The sequence below is a fragment of the Acomys minous genome (assembly GCF_964271855.1).
Source record: "Acomys minous genome assembly, chromosome: 1".
Taxonomy (NCBI): Eukaryota; Metazoa; Chordata; class Mammalia; order Rodentia; family Muridae; genus Acomys; species Acomys minous.
The window spans coordinates 95391752-95417709 of record NC_140483.1 but is presented as its reverse complement, the minus strand read 5'-3'; the positions used below and the strand labels follow the sequence as shown (position 1 = coordinate 95417709).

The following is a 25958-nucleotide window of genomic DNA, read 5'->3' as shown; positions in this document are numbered from 1 at the left end:
TTTTTTTTTTTGAGGCATGTTTCTCTGTGTAGCTCTGTTTTCTAGACCAGGCTGGCCTCAAACTCACAGAGATCCACCTGCCTCTGCCTCACAAGTGCTGGTTAAAGGTGTGGGCTACCACGCCTGGCTCCCTTTTTTTTTAGTGAATAGTGTTTATAGGTATCTTTTCCATTGGTAAATCTCACCCTGGGAGGCATGAGTATGCCAGCACTCCTTCAAAATTTCTTGTTTCTTTTTTTTTCCTCTTTAGGTTTTTCCAGACAGTGTTTCTTTTTGTAGCCCTGATTGTCCTAGAACTTTCTCCGTAGGACGTGCTGGCCTTGAACTCACAGAGATAGCTTGCCTCTGTCTCCTGAGTGCTGGGATTAAAGGCCTGAGCCACTACTGCATGAAGCTGTTCTTTCCTTCTTTTTTGAGACAAAGTTTCTCTGTGTAGCCCTGACTGTCCTGGATTTGCTTTGTAGACCAGGCTGGTCTGGAAAAAACAGATCCACCTGCCTCTGCCTCCCAAGCACTGGTTTTAAAGATGTGCGCCACCACCACCACCGCCTGCCAGGGTGCCTGTTCTTTTTAGTGTTGGATTTTTATTTTATTTTTTAGTTTTTGTTTTTGAGACAGAGTTTCTCTCTGTTTGCCGTCTGGACTCGCTTTGTAGACCAAGCTGGCCTCGAACTCACAGCAATCCACCTGCCTCTGCCTCCCCAGTGCTGGGATTAAAGGCGTGCGCCACCATGTCCGACCCTTAGTGTTGGATTTTATTTTATTTTATTTTGTTTTCCGAGACAGGGTCTCTCTGTGTAGCCTTGGTTGTCCTGGACCCGCTTTGTAGACTACGTTGGCCTCGAACTCACAGCAATCCACCTGCCTCTGCCTTCCGAGTGCTGGGATTATAGGCGTGCACCACCACGCCCGGCTAGTGTTGGATTTTAAATAAAAGTAGAAGGAAGGTGAATATCACATCTAAGTTCTCCGCCAGCGTAGCTTAGACATTGTGCTGGTTCTTCAGTATGGTCTCTACCTATTTTAGCAAAGAATAAGTTTCACTCTTTGGAAGTGATCAGATGGATCTTGCCTCCTTCAGGGCCTCTTGGCTAGGACTGTCTTCAGCTGCTCTGAAGATTTCTCCTGTTGGCCACGGCGGGTTCTTGCTGACTTTGCTCCTTGGGGCTCATTCACGTCCTTCTGTGAGAGGCCCACCCCCACCCCACCCCACGGGTGACCCAGTGTTCCCCACACTCCTGATCCCTCCTCCCCAGTTGTTTCCTTGCTGCCGCTGACCTTCAAATCTAAACCTTTCAGAGAAAGGCAGGTTGTTTTGTTTGAAATATGGTGGAAATAGCATGGCAGAGAATGTGCCACGAGGAAGGATTGTGGTAATTGCTTCTCCGTCCTGTTTCCTGCTGCTCTGCTTTCCTCTGCTCTCTACGTGTGGATTGGGCCAGCCATGGCCCTGAAGCTTCCTTTAGAACTACTTTCCTTCTCTTTCCTGGTGACTGAAGTGCTCAGAGGAGGCTTTCTTAGGATTAGTGTGAGTGACTTTTACTGTTTTTGGAGAAATGGTGGAAGAACATGGTGAGTGAGGTATTTCAATGAAGGCACATTTCCTTTCCTTCTTTTTCTTTTTGAGATGAAATTTTAGCCAAGATGTCTAGCCAAGCTGGCCACAAAAAGAAAATCTGCCTGCTCCATTCTCTCGAGGGTTGGGATTAAAGGCATGAGGCATACCATTCCGGGCTCATTCTAGGTTAAAATCCTGCACTCGGGAGGCAGAGGCAGGCCTTGGGAGTTCTAGGCCAGCCTGGTCTATAAAGTGAGTCCGGGACAGCCTGGACTACAAGAGAAACCCTGTGTCTGGAAAAGCAAAACAAAGTATAAGCCTGTCCTGTCCTGCAGTATAGATACATGGTCTGACGTGATTTTACTTTCTTGTGTTAATCTTGACATTGTTTTTCTTTGAAATAGGAGGCTGACCTGAAAATTGGAGGTTTGTCTGTCTTTGCCTGGCAGTAGTGCAGCCTTGATGTGTGAGTGTTTGAGACGGAGCTTAGTCTGTATCCAGGTTGGTCTCAAATGCACCATGTAGTGGCAGACTTGTTGCAGTCCTGCCGTACAGCCTCCCGAGTGCCGCACTACAGGCCTCGGTCTCAGGCTCATCTCCTCAGGGAGTGCGTCAGTCGTGCAGCTGTTCTGTCCTTGTGTGTAACTGGGCAGTGGAGGGGAGCTTGACAGACAAGATCTGTGGAGAAATATCACCAAAAGCCTGTGCTAGAGTTTTACAAGTTTTACTAAGAAATTCATCTTTCTCTTTTCAGCCAATCAAATTTATTAGTTCCCAGTTCCCACAATCAGAATATGTAAAGCTTTATGTTGTTTTTGCCTTTTTAAATTTTTTAAAAGTAATTTTTGTCTTTTAGGCAGTGTTTCTTCCAAAATTACCTTTCCTATTTTTATTTCTTTGGGGTAGGGGGTGCTGGTGAATGAACCAGGGCTGAGAATGTACTCTGCAACTGAGCTATAGCCTTAACTTGATGGTTGTTTTTATTTTGAAACAGGGTTTCTTCATGCAGCCTTATCTGTCCTGGACTTGCTTTGTAGACCAGACTAGCCTCAAATTCATTAGAGATCCACCTGCCTCTGCCTCCCCCAGTACTGGGATTATAGGTGTGGACCACCACTGCCCAGCCTCCTTTTTTTTTTTTTTTTAAGATTTCTTTATTTATTTTATGTATGAGTGCTCTATCTGTATTTACACCTGCATACGGGGAGAGGGCATCAGATCACATTATAGATGGCTGTGAGCCACCATGTGGTTGCTGGGAATTGAACTCAGGTCCTCTGGAAGACCAGTCGGTGTCCTTAACCTCTGAGCCATTTCTCCAGCCTCCTTGTACTTTTGTTTTTTTGTTTGTTTTTTTGAGACAGGGTTTCTATGTGTAGCCTTGGCTGTCCTGGACTCCCTTTGTAGACCAGGCTGGCCTCGAACTCAGGTTGATCCACCTGCCTCTCGAGTGCTGGGATTAAAGGTGTGTGCCACCAAACAAACAAATGGCCAGGCCCCATTTGTTTCTTAACTGTGCTTATTTATGTGTATCTATGTGGGTTGTGAGTGTGTGTGTGTGTTTGCGCGCGTGCACGCACCTGCCAGAAGAAGGCCTAGTGTTCTGTGGAACTGGAGTTGTAAGCAGGTGTGAGCTGCCTGGAAGGGTGCTGGGAACTGAACTTTGGTTCTCTGCAAGAAGCTTATCCCTTCTTAACTGTTGAGCTGTGTCCCTAGCCCTTGTTTTGTATTGTTGAGACAGTTTCTCTATGTAGTCCTTTCTGTCTTAGATCTTAATCTGTAGACCAGGCTGGCCTTGAACTCAGATATCCTGCCTCTGCCTCCTGAGTGCTGGCATCAAAGAGATTTGTGCCATCAGGCTTGGCTTGCTTTCATTCATTCATTCATTTATTTTTGAGGCAGGATCTTAGTATATAACTCTGGCTGGCTTGGAATATGCTCTCGGCTGACCTTAAAGTTTCTGTGTTCTGTCTACCTCTGCTTTGTAAACATTTGTATTATATTCCTGGGCCACCATGTTGGGGCCTTTCCCCCATCCCCAGATAACTGCCAAGGATGGATGTCTCCGAACTGTCTCTGGACTATAAGAGGTAAAGGCAGGTGGCTCAGGTGTGCCACTTGTGGCATTCCTCTTACCTTGCTTGTCTCCCAAGTGTACAGGAATGCTCCAGAATCTGTGAGAAGGAAATTTCATTTGGATTTAGAGCAGCTTTTTTTCTTTTTCTTCTCTTTTCATTCTTTCTTTTTTTCTTTTGGTTTTTTTGGGACAGGGACAGCCTTGCCTGTCCTGGACTCACTTTGTAGACCAGGCTGGCCTCCAACTCACAGGGTGATCCACCTGTCTTTGCCTCCCAAGTGCTAGGATTAAAGACCACCATGTCTGCCTTTCTTCTTTTTTTTTTTTTGGGGGGGGGTTGTCCAGGAACTCACTCTAGACTAGGTTGCCCTTGACTTCAGTGATCCACCTCCCTCTGCCTCCTGAGTGCCCACCACGCCCGGCTCCAGCATTGTTGTTGACCCGGAGGGTCATGTCCCCTTTGGGAGGTTGTCAAAAGACCCTTTCACTAGGTGTCATCTAAGACCATGGGGAACAAAGATAATTATTACTATTCATAACAGCAACAGAAATACTTTTATGATTGGGGGTCCCCACAGCATGCGGGCCACAGCATCAGGGAGGTTGAGAATCACTGCTCTAGACCTTTTGCTGAAACTTTGTTTCCTGTTAGTTAGTCTTATTTATTAACTGTCTTTAGAACCTTCCCAGATTAAAGTTCTGCTGCATATACACAATTCAGTAATACTTGTATCTCTGTTTCCACTTTTTAAAAAAAGTTCTTTTAAATTATGTGTATATCCTGTATAAATACATGCTATGTGTGTGTACTTGTTCTAAGTGTGGGCTTACTCTTTTGCTCATTTTTGCCCCTAAGCCAGTTGGAGTTACAGGCAGTTGTGAGCTACCCAGCGTGGGTGCCGTAAACTACAACACACACTCTTTAGCTGCTGAGCCATCTCTAGGCCCCCCCTCCTTTTTTTTCTTACAATCTCACCGCACCCCTAGCTGATTTATAATTCTCCTTGTATACCAGACTGGCTCCACCACGGCCTCTTCTGAAGTGTGAGGTAAAAGGCTTGCCCCACCATACCTATTGTATACAAAGATGTGGGGTTTTGTTGTTTGTTCTGGTGGGGGTTGAGAGAGTTTCTCTGTGTATCCTTGGCTGTCCTGGACTTGTTTTGTAGACCAGGCTGGTCTGGAACTCACAGAGGTCCATCTGCCTCTGCCAAACTGCGTGTCGGCATTAAAGACCTGCACCACCATGCCCGTCTTTTTTTATTTTCAAATGCATCCTAATCTCATTTTGAAAGGCAGTGGAGGCATGAGATCACTGAGAGTTTGAGGTTAGCCCAAACTACATAGGGAGTTCCAGGACAGCCAGAGAGCTACACAGACCTTGACTCAAAAAAGAGGGCGGGGGGGGGGGAGAAAAAGAAACAGAAGGTTGGAGGGGATACAGCTCAGTGGCAGGGTGTTTGCCTAGACTGCCTTAGATTTGGTTCCTAGTACTGCTCCCCTCTTCCAAATGGTAGTGATTGGAAAATACCCCTGCACAGGGTAGGATAGCTAGAGCCACAGCCTTGTCAGTTAAATGGCCGCCCACTGTTTTATGACCATAGAAGATGGTGATGGAGGTAGCACGAGCTGTCCCTGACTCTCATAATCTGTGGGGAGTGAGGCGAGGAGATGACAGGTTTTATTTTATTTGTTAGATTTTGGTGACGGTTGCAATGCTTAGCAAATAAACTAGAAGTCATTTAATTACATGCTTAAGTGGATTTTATGTTTTGACTAAACCCCAGTAAAATTATTCAAGTTTTTTTGAATAGTGTGAGATAAGCAAATTGAACAGATAAAAAACTCAAGCAGCATCTTTCTTCTTGTAGTTATTACCGTGTGGGAGCCTAGCCTTATCACAAGTCTATGTCTCTTTTAGGGGCCCACAGGCTTGGGAGACAGTATTTGACCAAGGTTTTCTAATCTCAGAATTATAGATTCTAGGTCTGTGTGACTTCTTAATCATGCTACTTTCCTGCTTTGCCTGTCTGCAGTACCGCTGTCTGGGAGGACAGCCAGGTGCTGGCTGACCAATCAAAGCAGGCAGAGGAAGGAAGCCTAACACCTCTGGATAGAAGGCTGCGTCTTGATACTAGATACGGAGCAGGATGGGGTATAGAGGTGGGCTCTCTGCGCTGTGTGGTGCTGCACTAGACCTCACATCTGCCTTGCTATTTTATTATTCTATAGAAGGCATTTAGAATTGGTTGAACTTGAGTTCTGAGATTCAATACATTGGGCTACTTTTCGTTTAAAATTTTTTTTCCTGTCTTTTTTCTTTTTTGTTTTTTTCAAGGCAGGGTTTCTCTGTTAGCCTCAGCTGTTCTGGACTTGCTTTGTAGACCAGGCTGGCCTTGAACTTGCAGCAAACGCCTTTAATTTTTTTCATTCTGATTTTGGTGTCCTCTGTAATGGTCAAGCACATACATTGAGGGGCCTTTTTGTTTTCTCAAATGAGCTATGCCCCCAGCCTTCTTTTTATTTATTTATTTATTTATTTGGTTCTTCAAGACAGGGTTTCTCTGTGTAGCCTTGGCTGTCCTGGACTCACTTTGTAGACCAGGCTGGCCTCGAACTCACAGTGATCCGCGTGCCTCTGCCTCCCGAGTGCTGGGATTAAAGGCGCATGCCACCATGCCCGGCCCATCCAGCCTTCTTTTTAAAATGCTGCTGCCCTAGCCCATGCTAGGCACTCACTTTACCCTGAGCTGCCATACTTCCCGGGGAACTGCTGATGTTGGTGGAGCACAGAGCTTTGTGGCAAGGGGGATACACTCAGGGATTGACTTATTTCAGGAATAAGAGACCTAATTGCAAACATGGATGGTGTTTTCATTTCCTGAAAGGCAAGGGAAGGCTGTCTGAGACTGTTAAACTGCAGGGACAGACGCAGGAGAGCAGGAGGGACAGTTGTGTGACCTGGGGCAGCGACTCCTCTGTTGGAGTGATAAGGTGACAGAAACCAGGTAGAGATTAAGCAGGTGTTGAGAGAAGAGTGGGGGCAGTGAGTGTGACAGTGTGCTCCTTAGGGAAAGAGCTTGGATAGTCACTGCTTACAACAGCAGCATTCAGTTTCCAGGAGTAGTTGAAGTTTGCACATAACAGTGTAACAGGTTTTCATCAGTGAAATGGGTAAGGAATACTTTTCAGTAGCCTAGCAGGAGATTTTCTTATTAACAGATTTTGTGTTTTGGTGTTTAGTAAAAGCTGGCACTGGTGGCACATAAGCACCAGGTGTGTTTGATTAGATCACATGACTTAATTGGTACATTCTTTAGATAACTGATACTAAAATTTTTTTTGATGGCCTGATGGTGGCCTATGCCTCCCCCCCCCCCCCCCCCAGGGTTTTTCTGTGTAGCCTTTGCTGTCCTGGACTCGCTTTGTAGACCAGGCTGGCCTCGAACTTGGAAGTGATCCACCTGCTTCCGCCTCCCCAAGTGCTGGGATTAAAGGCGTGTACCACCACACCTGGCTAAGATTTATTTATTATGAATAATGTGCTCTGCCTACATGTACACCACATGCCAGAAGGCACCATATCTCATTATACATGGTTGTGAGCCACCACGTGGTTGCTGGGAATTGAACTCAGGACCTCTGGAAGAGCAGTCAGTGCTCTTAAATGCTGAGCCGTCTCTCCAGCCCCCTTTCTGTGATGTTTTGAGACAGTGTTTCACTGTATATCCCTGGCTGTCCTGGAACCCTGAGATCTGCCTGTCTCTGCTGGGATCAAAGGTGTGGGCTGCCATATTCAGTTAGACTAGCAAGTCATAGGGACTTCCCTGTCTCTACCTCTATAGTCCCAGGATATCCGGGCCCTGTTTTTTGTAAATGGGTTCTGAGGATCAAATATGGACCATATTTTTAGTAACCAGACCATTACCTCAGTCCCTTGTAGCCCTGGCTGTCCTAGAACTCAACTATGTAGAGCAGGCTGGCCGCAGACTCACAGATGTCCTCCTGTCTCTCTCCACCGTGCCCGTTTTAAAATTAGTGGGATTAAAGGTGTGCACCACAGTGCCAGGCAGGACAGGCACTGTGCTTCCTTTATCTTAACACTGTTGTAGTTTAGAGGTATGAGATAGTGTGTGCTTGCAGACAAGAAGAAAGCTGATGCTTTCTTTTTCTCTTTTTTTCAAGACAGGGTTTTTCTGTGTAGCCCTTGCTGTCCTTGATTTCCTTCGTAGACAAGGTGGAACTCACAGAGATCCGCCAGCCTTTGCCTTCCTGAGTCCTGGGATTACAGATGTATGCCATCACTCCTGGCTGGAATATAGCTTCTTAATTATCCAAGTTTGCAGGGAATTTAATCTGCAACTTAGTGAAACTCAAAGGTCTTTTGAGTGAAGGCTGTCCTGGACTTTATTTATATACCAGGCTGGCCTTGCCTCCTGAGTGCTGGGATTAAAGGCATGCACCACCACCGCCCAGCTTCCCACTCTACTTTAAAAAAGGTCTGTGAGTCAGTGATTTAAAACAGTAAAGATGTGATTCCAGCATTTGGGAGGCAGAGGCAGGCAGATCTCTGAATTCGAGGCCAGCCTGGTCTGCAGAGCAAGCCCAGGACAGCCAGAGTGACACAGAGAAACCCTGTCTTGAAAAACAAAACAAAAAACAAAAAAACCCACAACCCCCCAAAAAACCAAAACAACAACAACAACAACAACAACAACAACAACAACAAAATGTCTTAAAAAAAAAGATGGCAGGAAACCATTTGAAGATTTGCATTATCCTCCTGGGTTTGGAATTTTGGTTTTGGAAAGTAGCTATTTTATGCTGGCCAGAAGTTGTATATACTTAAGTTCTCCCACTTTATTTTTCTTTGTTTTTGTTTTTTGATTTGCTTTTTTGAGACAGGATTTCTCTGTGTAGCATTGGCTGTCCTGGGCTTGCTTTGCAGACCAGGGTGTCCTTGAAGTCATAGCAGTTTGTTTGCCTCTGCCTCTGGAGTGCTGGATTACAGGCACGCACCACTGTGCGCGGTAGTTCTGCCACTTTGAGAAATCAGCCGAGGACTAGAAAACAAGATGTGATGAATTTATATTAAGAAAGCAGGTACTAAGATATTCCTTCAAATAGACTTGGAGTTCTATCCTTTATTACTTATTACATAGTTATAATAATTGATAAAACAGAAAATGTGTTTATTTGGTTTTTCTATTTCTTTTTTCCAAAATAGGATTTCTCTGTGTAGCTTTCGCTGTCCTGGAACTCACTCTGTAGAACAGGCTGGCACTGAACTCGAGATCTGCCTGCCTCTGCCTCTTTAGACTGGGATTGAAGGTGTCATGTGCTCAGCAATACTGCATTTTAGAAAGAATTTATATTGAAAAAGGATAGGAGGGGCTGGAGAGATGGCTCAGAGGTTAAGAGCACTGACTGCTCTTGCAGAGATCCAGAGTTCAATTCTCAGCAATGGCATGGTGGGTCACAAGCATCTAATGAGATCTGCTGCCCTCTGCTGGCATGTGGGAGCACATGCAGGCAGGGCACTGTATTCATAATAATAAATAAACCTGAGCCAGGCATGGTGGTGCATGCCTTAAATCCCAGCACTAGGGAGGCAAAGGCAGGTGGATCACTATGAGTTTGAGGCCAGACTGGTCTACAAAGCGAGTCTAGGACAGCCAAGAGCTGTTACACAGAGAAACCCTGTCTCAAAGCGCGCGCGCGCGCGCGCGCACACACACACACACACACACACACACACACACACACAAAGAAAAAGGATAGGATCAAACATTTTGGGCCCTAGGCAGAGGCAGATGGATCATATTGGTCTGCAGAGTGTGTCCAGGACAGCCAAGTCTACAAAGAGAAACCCTGTCTCCAAAAAGCCCAGCATGGTGGTGGCACAGGCCTTTAATTCACAGTACTTGGGAAGCAGAGGGAGGTGGATCTCTGAGTTAAATGGCGTTCTGGTTTACATAGGTAGTTCCAAGCCAGCCAAGGTTACATAACTAGACAAGAGCATTTTGTTTATTTATTTATTTATTTATCCATTTATTTAGTGTAGGTGTGTGGTGCGTTGTGTCTATGAGTGTATGCTTGTGTGTCACACACGTGGAAGTCAGACCTGTGTGTGTTCCAGTGGCTGAGCTGAGGACGGCAGGCTTGCTGCAGGTGCCTTGGCTGTTGAGCTATGTCGCCGGCCTGCTCCCTATTGAGGTAGGTCGAGTGTGTAGCTCCAGGGGAACTTCCGCACGGGAGCACTGGGGTTTTGCTTTCATAGTCATCATACTGATTACTCATCTGGACAGAGTAAGGGATACGCTATACGTTTTAAGATTTGTTTTTGTATGCTGATGCCTGGAGAGGTCAGCAGAGCAGGGGCGCAAGTGGATGTTGGCAGTCTTTATGTGCTGGGGACAGAAGAGTGCTAAGTGCTTCTGGCATACAGTCCCTATGTGCTGTAATTCCAGTGCTGCTCTTTCTTATATTTTAGTTTCCTTATGTGCAGCCGTCACTACAATGCAAAAAGCTTTGGCTGTTTATTCACTAAGCTTTTATTTGTTCTGAGACAGAATTTCTTCGTAGTCCTGATCGACCTACATATGCCAAGCTGTCCTCAAACTTGTGATCTTTCTGTCTCAAGGTTACAGGCAAGAGTCACCTGGCTTGTTTGTTTTTTAAAGATAGAGTCTGAAGCCAAGCTGGCCTGGAACTTAACTGTAGCTCAGACTGACTTCATACTCTTGTTTAATGAGACAGTTTCTCTATGTAACAGCCCTGGTTGTCCAGAGATTTTTTTTTGTAGACCAAGCTGGCCTTGAGCTTACAAGAGATCTGTCTGGTTCAGCTCTGCTGTCCCCCGACCCCATACTGGGATTAATGCCACCATATTCTTGGCAAACATTGTAGTTCATTTTCCCAAGGGGGGATGTGATTTTAGGCACAGCAATCCTCCTGCCTCTGCCTCCTGAGTGCTGGGATTACAGGTGTGGGACACCACACCTGGCCATATTATAATATTCTAGTGACAATACCATCTGGATATTTGAGAAGTGCTTGTTTGAGTGAATATAAAGTACAAGGGAGATTTTGGGTGTGGGTGTGTGCATGTGGTGGCTTGAAGGCAGGCTTCAAGGTCCTTCATGCATGCTGGAGGAACACTGTAATCTTTAACTTGATAGGGCTTGTGAATGCTGGGTTTAATATGGGCTTTTTTTGTTTGTTTGAGACAGGTCTGTTAGAAATAAGGCTATGCAGGGGCCGTGGCACATACCTGTAGTCCCAACACTCAGGGAGGCGGAGGCAGAGGCAGGAGGATCTCTGAATTTGAGGCCAGCCTGGTCTACAGAGGGAGTCCAGGACAGCCAAAGCTATACAGAGAAACCCTGTCTTAAAAAAACAAAAATAGAAAAAGAAAAAAGAATATGGGTAAAGATTAACTAAGAATAGTGAGCAACTTTTTTCCTTTTTCTTTTTTTCTGAAACAGGATTTCTCTGTGTAGCCTTGGCTGTTCTGGACTCCCTCTGTAGACCAGGCTGGCCTTGAACTCACAGCCATCCGCCTGCCTCTGCCCCCCAAGTGCCTAGACTTAAAGGCGTGTACAACCATCGCCTGGCTTGTGAGCAACTTCTTAGGGGAATTGGAGGTCAAAGGATCCTTGGTAGCTCTGCTAGGTAGGAGGGTTTAAAGGCTGGGCCATGTGGCTTAGTGGTAGAATGGTTGCCTAGCAGATATGAGGTCTTAGATTTGATTTCTGGCACCATGAAAGACTAGAGCAATAAAGTAATAAGAAAAAAAGATGAGGCGTAGAGCTGAGAGAGCTGGGGGAGTGAGACATGTATGGAAGAAGCCACAGGCAGTGAAACTTCTTGTGACTGTAGGTAGCTGGAGGGAAATGTGATTGTACCAAGTAAAATCTAATGTCTTCTAGTGTTTAAGAGTTGGCCAGCACTCATCTTTTTCCATGGGCAGGTTATAAACATAGCCCAGCTGATAACATTGTGTGGGTGTAGGGAGTTCAGTCTTGTCCACCAGCTGTTAAGGGCCTGACCCTGCCCTCTGCAGCTGTGGAGAATAAAAGTATCAGCTTGGTCAGCTCCTGGCATGTGAACACTGCAGTTGAGCTGCATGGAACTCGGCCTCACAACCATGTTTGGCACCTCATTGCCTTAATGTCTTACAGACTGGCAGTGCTGTTGATGTCTTCTTGCTTCCTAATGGACCAGTAGAGATTATTTGGTAAATTGATTTCCTGCTTTTAAAAAAAAAAGGTTGAGAAGAATGGGTTCTGATAGAAAGTAAGAACGCAGATTGGAAAATAAATGAAAATAATGAGACAACTGGTCACAAGAGTACAATACTGTTAGAGACCTAATGGGAGTAATTGCTGGGTATTTGAAAGTCTAGGGAGCTTGGTGCGATTCTGGCCCAGACCAGCGATGCTGGATTAGAGATGAGGTATTCAGGTGACAACAGTGGCTGCCCCGTGGAGGGAGGCCAAATTGGGGACTGTTTACTTCCTTAATTGGACATTTGAATATGGTCTAGTGCTTAAGAGCACAAACTAGGGAGCCAGATGGGTTTGCATCCTTCCCTTTCTTTGTTACTTAATGGACAGTGCCTATAAGATGGGGGTAATATGTACTCCAGAGCCTGGAAAGTTTACGATTTATACCTTAAAGCCCTAAAGGTCAGGCTTGACGGCACATGTCAGAATCTTAGCACTTTAGAGGCTGAGAATGAAGGACAGTCAAAAGTTTGAGGGTAACCTGGGCAGTTACATAGCCAGCACTATGCTGCATAGCAAGGACCAGGTTGAGATCCTAAAATACCTGGCACATAGTAAAATGATACGTTTGCTGGTGTTGTTGCTTGCTGGGTTTAGGATTGTGGCAATGAGTGCACACACCTAGGATCATCTTTACCAAAGACAGACTCTCAGAGCTGAGTCAGTACTATCTCTGTGGGTATCCTTGTTCGTAAGTGTGCCTGGACGCCAGAGGTTGACGCTGGGTTGCAACCCACAGCCTGAGAACTACTGTTACAGGGTCTGTAATTGCTATATTACAAGCTTAAGGTATTTTTGCCTAAAATTTAGAGTCTTCATGATGAATTTGTGTTCTACTGTATAAACTTAAGAGGTACAGGTGGCTGTTAAAGATTTTCAATAGTTTCTAAACAGATATCCTATCTCCTCTCTTCCCCTTTCCACACCCGCCCCTGCCACTGTGCAGAGGCAGGGATTAGACCCAGCGCTTCAGGCATGCTGGGCAAGCAGTCTATTACTGAGCTGGATGCTCCTCCCGGCGTCTCTTGAAAACATTTGTTTGGCTGAAGTACTTTGCTTGTAAAGTCTAAGTGTTTTCTAGGGCCAGTGACGTGGTTCAGCAGGTAAAAGCACTTGTTTTAAACTTGATTACCTGAGTTTTGAACCTAATGGCAGAGGAGAGAGCTACTTCTCTATGGTTGACCTGACCGCCACACGTGTGCCAGAGCACTCCCCTTATATCACAAATACAGATCATTTTGTACCTTAAATAATGGGGGAATTTTCTGAAAAAAAATTTTTTTGGTCAGTAATTCTAAGTTAAAATCTACCACTGAATCATACCTTTAGTTTACTTTGAATATTAGAAACTTTGTTTGATTTTTCTATTTTATTTTTCATTTGTTTTTTGAAAATTCACTTGACAGATCAGAGTAACCTCATGCTTTCTGTAGCTCAAGAACCTGAGGAATGGAAGAGTTTCTGACAGATTATTTTTAGAAGTCCCTTGCTCTTGTCTGTTTCTATTCTAAGAATTCTCTTGGAACCTGTTCCAGAGTAGTAGCGCTGATGGAAAACACGTGTAAACGCAGTTCCTGGGCTCCAGCAGCTGGGCTCCTGCTGTGGACACAGATCTATTTACTACACCAGATTCTGTTTCCAAAAGAAGGCAGTTTCCCTGTACATTGCTTTGGTGTGCTAGTTGAAGGTATTCTTTTTAATTTTATTTATTCATTTTACATCCTGATCACAGATCCTTCCCTCTTCTACCCACCCACCCTTGAAGGTATTTCTTATTCTGGTTTCCATGCCATTATGTATACAGTGCTCTGTCTGCATGTACACCTGCACGCCAGAAAAGGGCACCAGATCTCTTTATAGATGGCTCTGAGCCACCATGTGGTTGCTGGGAATTGAACTCAGGTCCTCTGGAAGAACAGTCAGTGCTCTTAACCTCTGAGCCATCTCTCCAGCTCAAGTGGCAAAACTTTTTAAGGGTTTTTGATGATTATTTTCGGAAGTTCCTCCCTCCCTCCCTCCGTCTGTCCCTCCTTCCGTGTGTGTGTGTGTGTGTGTGTGTGTGTGTGTGTGTGTGTGTGTGTGTGTCCGTCCGTCCGTCCGTCCGTCCGTCTGTCTGTCTCAGTCAGAGATGTGAAGTGTAGTGGAGCCCTGGCTGTCTTGTACTTATGTAGATCAGGCTGGCCTTGAACTCTCAGAGATCCGCCTGCCTCTGCTTTCTGAGGTCACACCTATCTTGATTTTAGTCTTTTATACTTACTATAGGAATTCTGGGAACTGAACTCAGACTAGGTGATAAGTGCTATTACTTACTGAGCTGCCTTACCAGCCGTTGGTGCTTAAATTTATTTATATTATTATTATCATTATTATTATGGTTGTTGTTGTTGTTTCTCTGTGTAGCCCTGGCTGTTCTGGACTTATAGACCAGGCTGGCCTGGAACTCACAGCGATCCGCCTGCCTCTGCCCTAAGTGCTGGGATTAAAGGCGTGCGTCACTGCACTGGCTATAACTCACATATCTGAAAGATAATTATTTGTAGTGTCTGAAGTAGTATAATGACGTATGCTTAGTGTCTTAGTCACTGTTCTATTGCTGCGAAGTGACACCATGGCCAAGGCAACTCTTATTAAAAGAAAGCATTTTGTTGGGGCTTGGTTTTAGTTTCAGAGGTTTAGTCCACTATCTTGACGGCTGCAAGCATGAAGGCAGGCAGCAGGCATGGTGCTGGAGAGGGAGCTGGGAGCTCACATTTCAGGAGAGAGAGAGAGACACCCACACACACCCACACATACACCCACACCCAGGTCTTCAAAGCCCACCCCCAGCACACACCTCCTCCAACAAGACTGCATTTCTTTTTTGAGAGGGAAGCGTTTCAAGACAGGGCTGCTCTGTGTAGCCTTGGCTGTCCTGGAACTCACTCTGTAGACCAGGCTGAGCTCAAAGTCAGAGATTGAAGGTGTGCACCACCATGCCCTGCACTTCTTAATCCTTCCCAAAGACTTCCACTACTTGGGCACCATTCTCGTTTGTTTGTTTTTTGGTTTTAGAGACAGGGTTTCTCTGTGTAGCCTTGGCTGACCTGACTCTTTGTAGACAAGGCTGGCCTCAAATTTCAGAGATCCACCTGTCTCTGCCTCCAGAGTGCTGGGATTACAGGTGTGTACCACTGCACCCGGGTCTTTTGGCTATTTTTAATAAATAACTTGGCTAGAAACTTAGCTCATCAATTTGATGTGACCTATTTGATTTATTCCCCTTAATGTTTGGGGTGGTTAATCCAAAAAATTAAAATTATCCAGATATTTACATTTAATTTATTTGAAGTAGGGTTTCGTATAGCTCAGGATTCCCAGGCTGAATTTGCTTCTTTTCAAGACAGTACTTGGATTAAAGGCATGTGCCACCACTGCCCAGCAAACTGTAGCATATCTTAAAAAAAAAAAAAAAAAAAGTAGGGACTAGAGAGATGGCTCAATGGTTATAGCACCCACTGCTCTTCTGAAGGTCCTGAGTTCAATTCCCAGAAGCCACATGGCGGATCACAGCTGTTTGCTGCCCTCTTCTGATGTGCAGATGTACATGCAGACAAAGTACCTATATACATACATTACATAAATCTTAAAAGGGACTGGGTGTGGTAGTGCACTCCTCTAATCCTGTTACTTAGGAGGCAAAGGCAGGCAGTTTGAGGCCAAAACCTTGAACTTCTGATCTGTCTTCAGGCTTTATGCGCTACTATACCTGCATTTACGTGGCTCTAGGGTTGGTTTTAAGGTATGCTTCCACTCCTCACCCCCCAGACAGGGTTTCTCGGTAGGCTTGGCTGTCCTGGACTTATTTTTGTAGACCAGGCTGGCCTCGACCTCACAGTGATCCACCTGCCTCTGCCTCCCGAGTGCTGGGATTAAAAGGGTGCGCCACCATGCCCAGCTGGTATGCTGGGTTTAAGGCGGTTTTGACCAGAGCTTGGGTTAAAGGAATGCCTGTAGTTCTGGGGTATAGAACCCAGTCCTTACTGATGGCAGAGCACATGGTCTTAACTGTCTAGCCATCTCTGTGCCCCAGTGTCCCAAGCAGGTGCCACTGTGCCCACATTAACATAAACACTTCTTTACATTTGGTTTCTTTGGCTTGTTTGTCTTGAGGCAGGGTTTCTCTGTAACCCTGGCTGTCCTTGAACTCACAGGAGATCCTCCTGAGTGCTAGAATTACAGGCACCGGCCACCACTGCCTGTCTACATTTTCTTTCTTACTCTGTGTCTGTTTTCTGTGTATATTTGTGGGCATTGAGTGTCAAGCTGTATGAATAGAGGTGGGAAGACAGCCTATGAAAGTTGGTTCTTCTCAATTACAAGAATCCTGGGAATTGAACTCAGGTTGTCAGACCTGGGGGCAAGTTCCTTTGCCCACTGCAGTATTCTGTCGGTCCCAACCATAGCATCTCTGGATTAATGAGCAAAATTAACCTAAGATTCACAGGTAGCTGATGACGTAGCTATGTTGTAGAATATATGTTAAGTATTCATGAGGTCCTGGGTTCAGTCCTCTCTCACCTCCCAAATGACACAAATGTAATTTAGAATGCACTAGGCTGGCTTTGGGGGGGTGTTATTTATTTACTTCTATTTCTGTTTTTTTTTTTTTTTAAATTGAGATAGACGCTATGTAACCTTGGCTGGCCTGGAACTTGCTATGTAGACCAGGTTACCCTCAACTCAGATTTGCCTGCCTTTGCCTCCCAAGTGCTGGAATTGAAAAAAAAAGTGTGCTGCTGTATTCAGCTCTTTTTGAAAAACTATTCTAAAGTATTTTTATGTTTTATTTTGTGTGTATTTTCCCTCCCTGAATTAGATCTTTTTTTTTTTTTTTTTTTTGGTTTTTCGAGACAGAGTTTCTCTGTGTAGCCTTGGCTGTTCTGGACTCCCTTTGTACACCAGGCTGGCCTCAAAGTCACAGCGAGTCACCTGCCTCTGCCTCCTGAGTGCTGGGATTAAAGGTGTGCGCCACCACGCCCGGCTTAGATCTTTGGTTTTTAAGACCATGATTAGGAAGTTTTACTTACAGTGTCTTCTTTCTTGCAGGTTTTGTATTTTGTACATACATTGTTTTGTATATTCTGTATATGATGACTTCTGTGAGCAATGATCGTTGCCGAGGTGCTCGGGAAAAACCACAGATGCCAACAACACACGCAGCACAGTCACAGAAACAAGTGGTACAGGTGAGCTGGGGAGCCTCTGTCTCCTTTAGAAGTGAGAACTCTCAGGGAGAAGGAATGCTGTAATGTCCCCTTTTAGGAAGCTCAGATTTCGCCTCGTCCTGTAGAATAAACAGTGAGTGTAGGTATGAGGCGATGTGGCTGCCTGATGTGCTCCAGGACACCATCTGCTTAATCCTCAAGCGGCCGTCACCGTCTTGGCTGCAGCATCTCCTTCCTCCTTTATTTTTCTACTCATTTCCTTTCCCTCCCCTGCTTCTTTCTCTTTGTCACGGTCCAGTCAGTGGCAGTAGGAATGGAACCCAGAGCCTCTTGTGTCCCAGACAAGCACTCCACTACTGTGTGCTTTTGTTACTCTCTGAAGGGCAGCATTGAGCACAGTGTCTGGTACCGTATTGATTAAGTTCATAAGCTTCTTAACAGAAGCAGTATCTTTTTTCATATGTTTTATTATCTGTTATTCTTACATTGATTAGCTGTGTATGTGTGGGCATTTGTGCATGTACACATGCACATGTATTTTTTTTTTTTTTTTTTTGAGGTCAGACAGCAGTTTGAGAGAGCTGGTTCTCCTTCCCACTGTGAGGTCAGTGTTGGCCCTGAGGACCCTCCCCTACTGAACAACCTTGCTGGCCCTTAGACGCAGTATCTTTGAATCTTACGTGGTCCGTTTCAGTCTTGGATCCATGACTTGATGTATTTATTGCTCTTTGTGTGTTGTGAAACTGGGTCTCAGTAGGTCTGTTGACCAGGCCCTGAGCGCACTGCCTGTGCTTCAGCTCCCGAGTGCGGGGTTCTAGGTGTTTGCTACTCGGCCTGATTTTGATGATACTTGTATTTTATTGTTGGTATTGGGGTTGGAACACAGGGCTTTGCTCATGAGGTTATTGTTTTTTTGATTTCTGTTTTTGTTTGTTTTTCGAGACAAGGTTTCTCTGTCTCTGTGTAGCCTTGGCTGTCCTGGACTCACCTTGTAGACCAGGCTGGCCTCAAACTCCCAGATCCGTCTGCCTCCGCCTCCTTGAGTGTTGGTATTACAGGCGTGTGGCACTGCATTAGTCTGAGGACCATGCTGAGCGCTGTGTCCTTTAATCCCGAACTCTGAGGCACAGACAGACAGATCTCTTGAGTTTGAGGCCACCCTGGTCCACATAGGGAGTTCAGGCGAGCCAGAATAGAACAATATTGCTGTGAAGACACATCGTGACCAGCGCAGGCTGCTCCCATGCTTGTGTGAATTTCATGTCTGTGTCATAGGAACACCTGTGCTTCACTTTCTTTCTGTTGCCATGTTTGATGAGGTTGGGGCAGTTATATTCTACATTGCTTCTGGTCTGGGTTTGAATAATACTTTTTAGTTTTTTTAATTTTTTAAATTTTTTTTTATTTTTTGGTTTTTCAAGAGAGGGCTTCTCTCTGTTAGCCTTGACTGTCCTGGACTTGCTTTGTAGACCAGGCTGGCCTCAAACTCACAGCGATCCGCCTGCCTCTGCTTCCTGAATGCTGGGATTAAAGGCGTGTGCCACCACGTCCGGCCCGAATGATAATTTAAAAAAAAAATTAATTAATTTTTATTATTGTGCATTGGTGTTTTGCCTGCATGTATGTCTGTGTGAAGTTGTCAGATCTTGGGGTTACAGACAGCTGTGAGCTGCTGGGAATTGAACCTGGGTCCTTTGGAATAGCAGTCAGTGCTTTTAACCGCCGAGCTATTTCTCCAGCCCCTTAATGATATTTCTTTACTATTAGAATTATTATAATTTTTAAGAAACACATTTTTGATATAAGTAAATGTGATCTATTATTTGCCCCTTTTAGTACTAGGCATGAAGCTCGGGGTTTTAGGTATGTTAGGCAATGCTCTGCTGCTGAACCAGAGCCTCAACCGGATGCCGTTTGTTTCTAACTTATCATGTTATGACATAATATAATAGGGTCTAAGATTGTTTATTTGTTTTTTTAAAGATTTATTTATTTATTTACTGTATATGAGTGCTTTATCTGCATGTACACCTGTGGGCCATAAGAGAGCACCAGATCTCATTACAGATGGCTGTGAGCCACCTTGTGGTTGCTGGGAATTGACTCAGGACCTCTGGAAGAGCAGGTGGTGCTCTTAATTGCTAAGCCATCTTTCCAGCCCCTAAGTTTGTTTTACAACACAAAATGGAGTGTAATCTTTGCAGAATGATTGTAAGGAGTTAGAAATTATATATAACCGCTATCCACCAGGGGCAATCTTTCACATAAATTATAAAACTAATATTTAAAAGTGGAGGTGTAGCCAGGTGGTGGTGGAGCTTTGATCCCAGCACTGGAGAGGCAGAGGCTGCTGCTGTACAGGGAGAGCTCCAGGACAAAGTTCTTCTGGGGAAGGCCCCCGCTGCCCTCACATGATGGGGAAGGCAGCCAGCCACTCCTGTGGGCTATTCTTTGCTCTCCACATGGGTGCTGTGGGGGTGTGCACACCCACATGTTCACAATAAGTAAATTAATTAAAAACACAAGATGGCAGCTGTGATGATGCGTGCTTTAATCCCAGCACATAGGAGGCAGGCAGAGGTAGGCAGATCTTTTCAAGTTCAAGGTCAGCCTGGTCCACATAGTTCCAGGTCTTCCAGGGCTACATAAGAGACGCGATCTCAAAAACAAAAGAAACAAAAAAGAAAAAGTTACATCAAATATTGTAGAAAATGTGTCTTCTGTTTCGGAAAATATGAAAAATAATATTGTGCCTACAGATTTGTTTTGTTTCTGCTACTGTTTTGAGACAGTGTCAACTGTTTAGAAAAAAACTCACAGAGATCCGCCTGCCTTTGCCTCCTGAGTGCTGGGGTTAAAAGCATGCACCATTTCATGCCTGGCTTTGAGTACTAATGTTACTGGCACGAGTCACCATGCATGTTTATAAGGATGGTTTAACAAAAACAACAACAAAGGTTCAGTGGATAAAGGCTTTGCTGCTCAGTCTAATGACCTGAATTGTGTTTTTAGGGTCCATGTGATGGATGGAGAGAGCTGACTCTAGCAGTCTGTTCTCTAACTTCTGCATATGCACGTGTATGTACCTGTGCAAATGTGTACATACACAGATACAAAGAATAAATATATAATAACTCTCCTCCCCCCACCCCCGACACCCCAAGACTGGGTCTCTCTGTGTAGCCTTGGCTGTCCTGGACTCTGTAGATCAGGCTGGCCTCGAACTCACAGCGATCTGCCTGCCTCTGCCTCCAGAGTACTGGGATGATAGGCGTGTGCCACCGCCCAGCTATAATAGCAATTTTTAAAATGTTAAAATAATAAAGTAGGCTAACTAGGTGTGATTGCCTTTTATTGTAGTGCTAGGCTGATGGATGAGGATTGCTGTTAGTTCCAGGCTAGTCCACACACCGAGATTCTGGCTGCCTGGAGAGAAAGACCTCGCCTTAACCCCTGCCCCTAGACAAAACAAATATGAAACCTAGCTGGGTGGTGGCGGCGGCAGTGGTGCACTCCTTTAATTCCAGCACTCGGGAGGCAGAGGCAGGCTGATCGCTGTGAGTTCAAGGTCAGCCTGGTCTACAAAGCGAGTCCAGGACAGCCAAGGATACACAGAGACCCTGTCTCGAAAAAAAGAAACCTAAACCAAAAAGATAGCCCTACTTCAATAAATTATTAAAAGATATCTAGAAAATAAGTCCAATAAAAAGATAGGCTCACTAGGGAACCTTTCAGCATAGTTTTCTTAGAAATTAAAAGTTATACATGTATATGGTTGTTTTACCTGCATATATATCTATATGTACAATACATATACACATGTACACGCACACCACTTGTGTGCCTGGTGCCCTTGCAGAGGGCAGAAGAGGGCTTCTGTGTCCCTGGAAACTGGAATTACTGGAAAAACTGTTGGGGAGGGTGCACTAACGTTGTTTAAATTGGAATTATTAGTTGACCCTGCTTTTTCCTCTTTTTTCCCTAAGCTATACAGACCTCTTGACACTTCTTGAGCTCAGCCTGGTAACTTCCCTATTATACTCTTATGTTTGGTGCTCTGTTTATTGAATAGTTGAATTGTTTATTGAGTAAAGTAATCTTTTTAAATTATGGTTTATAGAGTATTTTATAAAGAACAAACTTTAACATTTTGACAGACTTATTGATGTATATATAGCATTACTGTTGCAACACTGTGCTTACTAGCAGCTGCTAACTGTATCAGCTGTGCTTTCAGAAGTTGTCTAGTCTGTACTCTATTTGGAATTAAAAGAGACGATTTCACAAAAACACAGAGAATGTTTGTAAAAAGTCATAATACTTAACCTAGAAGGGCTAAGTCTATGGAGCAGTAGTGGGCATTTACGAGTAAGACAAGGATCAGTGCCTTTATAGTCAGACATGTGTGAGTGAAACTATCACGGTGAAAGCAGACGCACCTAGGGACTGAGAGAGTGCTTATCTTGGACGAGGCCATCAGTAACTATTGTGCTGAAAAATTTTCATGTTTGTTGATGCAAATGTTTTTTTAAAATTAATAGTTCATATGGTATTTTTATTGGGTCAAGGAATAAAATGTCTTTAAGGTGTGTGTAATTATAGATAGTAGACATTTCTCAAGGAATTTTAAGCTTAAATGTTGCTGCATTGGCCCTGGACGTGTTGCTCACTGGTTGGGTATCTGCCTAGCCCTTGGTTCAATCCTTAGCACCGCAAAACAGAAATAGCATTCTTTACAGAGCCAGCGTTGGTTGCCCTTGTGGCAACTGTTAGTTTTTCATATCCCTTTTCAGAAAGATAATACCCCACAGTTCCTGGCTTTGTCAGTTCTTTGTATTCTTGGACTCTATGAGATTTTCTAAAAAAAGGTTTATCATTTTAAAATAAGATAGGGTGCTGAGTGTTGGCGGACACCTTTAATCCCAGTACCTGGGAGACAGAGGCAGGCAGATCTCTATAAGTTCGAGGACAGCTTGGTTTGTAAGTGAGTTCCAGGACATAGAAACCCTGTGTTGAAAAACCAACTAACTAAGGTGGTGTGTGTGCCTGCCTGTGTCTGTGTGTGTGTGGGCCTGTGCATGTTGGTGTGGGCAGGCTGTATGTGTCCGTGTGTGTCCGTGTGTCCGTGTGTCCGTGTGTGTGTGTGTGTGCATGTTGGTGTGGGCAGGCTGTATGTTTCCTGTGTGTGTGTGTGTGTGTGTGTGTGTGTGTGTGTGTGGGCATGTGCATGTTGGTGTGGGAAGGCTGTATGTTTCCCGTGTGTGTGTGTGTGTGTGTGTGCGCGCGCGCGCGCATGTGCATGTTGGTGTGGGCAGGCTGTGTCTGTCCATCCCTGTGTGGGCGTGTGCATGTTGGTGTGGGCAGGCAACCTCAGAGGATGTCTAGTCCTTGTGAGCTGTCAGATGTGTTGCTGAGAACTGAACTCTGATCCTCTGAAAGAACAGCAAGTGTAGCCTGTAATTCCAGGATTTGGGAGAGGAGGGGATGTAGAGGCAAAGGCAGGTGGATCTCTGTGAGGTCCAGGACAGCCTGGTCTACGGAGTCGGGGGCAGCCAGGCCTGGTATACAGAGAAACCCTGTCTTGAAAAACCTAGAGAGAAGGGGGGTGGGGAGGGAGGGGAGGAAGAGAAGGGAAGAGGGGAGAGAGGAGAGGAGGGAGAGAGGATGAACAGCAAGTGCTCTTTACCTTCTGGGCATCTGCAGCCCCTTTGTATTGTGACATTGCCTCATGAAGTATTTTCTCTCTGAAGACTCTCACACCAAAGCACCTTTACCCCACTTTTTTGAGTCAGGGTTTCACCATGCAGCTCTGGCGGCCTTGGAACTGCCTGGGTAGGCCAGGCCTGACCTCACAGAGAGCCACCTGCCTCTGCCTCGCAAGTGCCGGGATTAGGGGCGTGTTAGGGTCTACCAAGCTGAGCTGAGTTTGTTTCTCCCCTTCCCCACCCCCGCTCAAATTCTGACTTTTGAGTATTTTTTTTGCAAGAGTAACACGTGTTTTTAATCACTGAGTATTCGCTCCAGCCTCTTCAAAATGTATCCATTCACCAATGCATGCATACATTCATTTTTATTTTGAGGCAGTGTCTTATGATGCACTCTAGGCTGGTCTTGAACTCTCTGTGTTGCAGAGGCTGGCCTTGAGCTCCTGTCCCCTCAGCCCTTCTCTTTGTTTGGATTACAGGCATGTACCAGCATACTCATTTCTGGTTTTGTGTGGTACTGGGGATCAAACTCAGGGCTTTATATGTGTTAGATAAAGTGGTCTAGTGAGCCACATTCCCAGTCCGTTGTTTATGTAGTGTGTCGTCTACCACCCCCACCTCCACCCCAGACAGGGTCTCTGTGTAGCCTTGACTGTCCTGGACTCGCTCTGTAGACCAGGCTGGCCTCGAACTCACAGATCCACCTGCCTCTGCCTCCCGAGTGCTGGGATTAAAAGCACATGCCACCATGCCCAGCGGGTCTTCATACTTGTATAACAGGCACGTTACTGATTTAACCATCTCCCTAGCCCCTACTCTGTTAATATCCTAACTGGTGTCATTCCCATTTCTGTGTTTTCCTTTTCACTTCATAATCATGTGCATTTGCATGTCCTTAGTGTGGATTGTGCTGTGTTTGGATCCCAGGCTTTGCACTGTACAGTCATTTTACTCAGTTTTGAGTATCAAGTAACAGAAGTAGTTCAGGTCAGTGAGATGGCTCAGCAGGCAGAGCCAGCCACTTGATGTCGATCCTCAGAAACTGATTTGGTACTGTTTTGATTTTCGAGACTGGGTTTCTCTGTGTAGCCCTGGTTGTCCTGCTACTCACTCTGTAGACCAGGCTAGCCTTAAACTCAACTGTTGGACTCCCAAGTGTTGGGATTAAAGGCATGCCCTTGGCTGAGGACTTGAATTTTATTATCATTAGCCTGAGTAATGAAAGAAGAGACTAGAATCTCACAAATTGTCCTCTGAATTCCAGATGTGGGCTGTGGGATTATGACGCAGACATCCCCCCCACTACCCCAGGGACCAGTCAGTGGAAGAGCACAACTCCTGACCTTGCTGTCATAGCAGAGCTGCTGTCCTAGTCCAGCTTTCCGCTGCTACGTTGTGACATGCTAAATTAGCTTACTCAGTGCCTGGCAGGGAGCATGATTAGCGCATTTTCTACTGTGTACTTGAAGACCTGAGCCATTAGCAAATAGTGTAGGGCTGTGTCAGTTGGGTTGGGCACAGTAGGGCAGATTTGAGTTGAGTTACAGGATCCATCTAGCAGTGAAATAGAAGTTCTGTTGTGATTTTGTAATTTCTAAAATAACTGCTTGCCAAATTATTGTTATTTGTTTATTTTTATTGTTTACTTACTCACCTTACATCCTGATCATAGCCTCCTCCCTCCTCTCTTCCTAGTCCTACCTCCTCCCTCTTCCTTCATCCCCTCCCCCATCCTTTAGAAAAGGGGAGCCTCCCCTCCCCACCCACCCCAGTTTAGCATGTTGTATCAGGATTGAGCCTTGTAGTCTCCTGACAATGCCATCATGAGAGGGAGAAGTGACCAAAAAGCAGGCGATGGAGTCCGTGTCAGAGGCAGCCCCACTCCTCTTACTAGAGGACCTGCGTGAACACTGAGCCTGCCTATTGGCTACATCTGTGTAGGGGGCTAAGGCTAGTCCATGCGTGGTCCCTGGTTGGTGCTTCAGTCTTCAAGCCCCTCTGGGCCCTGGTCAGCTGGCCCTGTAGGCACTTGTGGAGCTCCTGTCCCTTCGGCGTCCTGCCCCCAGCCCCCCATCTCCAGGCTCCTCTGACATCACTCAATGCCTGGCGTTTCAGCATCTGTTTGATCTGCTGCTGGGAGGACAGCTATCTCAGGCTCCTGTCTGCAAGCATAGCATAGTATCCTTAACAGTGTCAGGGGTTGGTCTTGGGTTGGGACAGGCATTGGTTGGACATTCCCTCAATTTCTGCTCTATGTGTTCTATCTTTATAGGGCAAATTTCTGGCCAAGGTCTTGGTGGGTGGGTTGGTGTCCCCTCCTAGTTGGTATCCACTAGGAGTCCTGTCTATTTAGAAGGCGTCCTCTTCAGTCTCCATGAGCCTTGCTACAAAGAGTCTCAGCTAGAGTCACCCTTATTCCTAGCAGAAGCCTACCCTGACTTAGGACTCAGGCTTGTCACAGAAATGCCCCCACCCAGTTTCTCTTCTGCAGGCCTCTGTTCTCCCACTGCTGCTCTCCCCAGGTCTGATGGCAACCCTCACTTCTCTCTGCGCTCTCCTACCGCGTTCCCTCTCTTCGACCCCTGTCTATTCTTTTTTCCCTCTTCTGAGTGAGACTTAAGCATCTGGCCTTGAGTCCTCCTTGTTATTTTTATTTTTTAAAAGTATTTTAAGTATTTATTTTATGTATTTGAGCATTCTATTTTCATGTACACCTACGTGCCAGAAGAGGGCATCAGATCACATTATAGATGGTTGTGAGCTACCATGTGGTTGCTGGGAATTGAACTCAGGACCCGTGGAAGCATAGACAGTTCTCCTAACCCCTGAGCCATCTCTCCAGCCCTTTACTTAACATCTTTGGGTCTGCATTGTAGTATGTTTATCCTGTACTATATGGCTAAAATCTGTGTATAAGTGAGTACATCCCATGTGTGTCTTTTTGAGTCTGAGTTAGCTCACTCGGGATGATTTTTTTTTTCTAGTTCCATCCATTTGCCTGAAAATTTCATGATTTCTTTGTTTTTGATACCTGAGTAGTGGTACATTATGTAAATGTACCACAGTTTCTCTATCCTCCAAGGGGCATCTCGGTTGTTAACAGATTATGGCTATTATGGATAAAGC

General features: G+C 45.3%; 1 protein-coding gene across 10 annotated transcripts in view; it reads left to right on the top strand.

Moving 5' to 3' along the window:
- UBAP2 (ubiquitin associated protein 2) overlaps nt 1-25958 on the top strand; it is a 73764-nt gene that overhangs the window by 1489 nt on the left and 46317 nt on the right. For 3 of the 10 annotated variants that reach the window (XM_084775527.1, XM_084775522.1, XM_084775523.1), the window contains exons 2-3: nt 17009-17148; nt 21114-21150. The exons of 2 other annotated variants lie outside the window; for them this stretch is intronic. In XM_084775527.1, the coding sequence (XP_084631653.1) occupies nt 17069-17148; nt 21114-21150 (117 nt within the window). In that variant the 5' untranslated portion in view covers nt 17009-17068. Of the gene's footprint in view, nt 1-13279; nt 13611-17008; nt 17149-21113; nt 21151-25958 lie in introns of those variants that run through there. 5 more of the 10 variants (XM_084775525.1, XM_084775526.1, XM_084775524.1 and 2 more) reach the window with 4 other exon arrangements.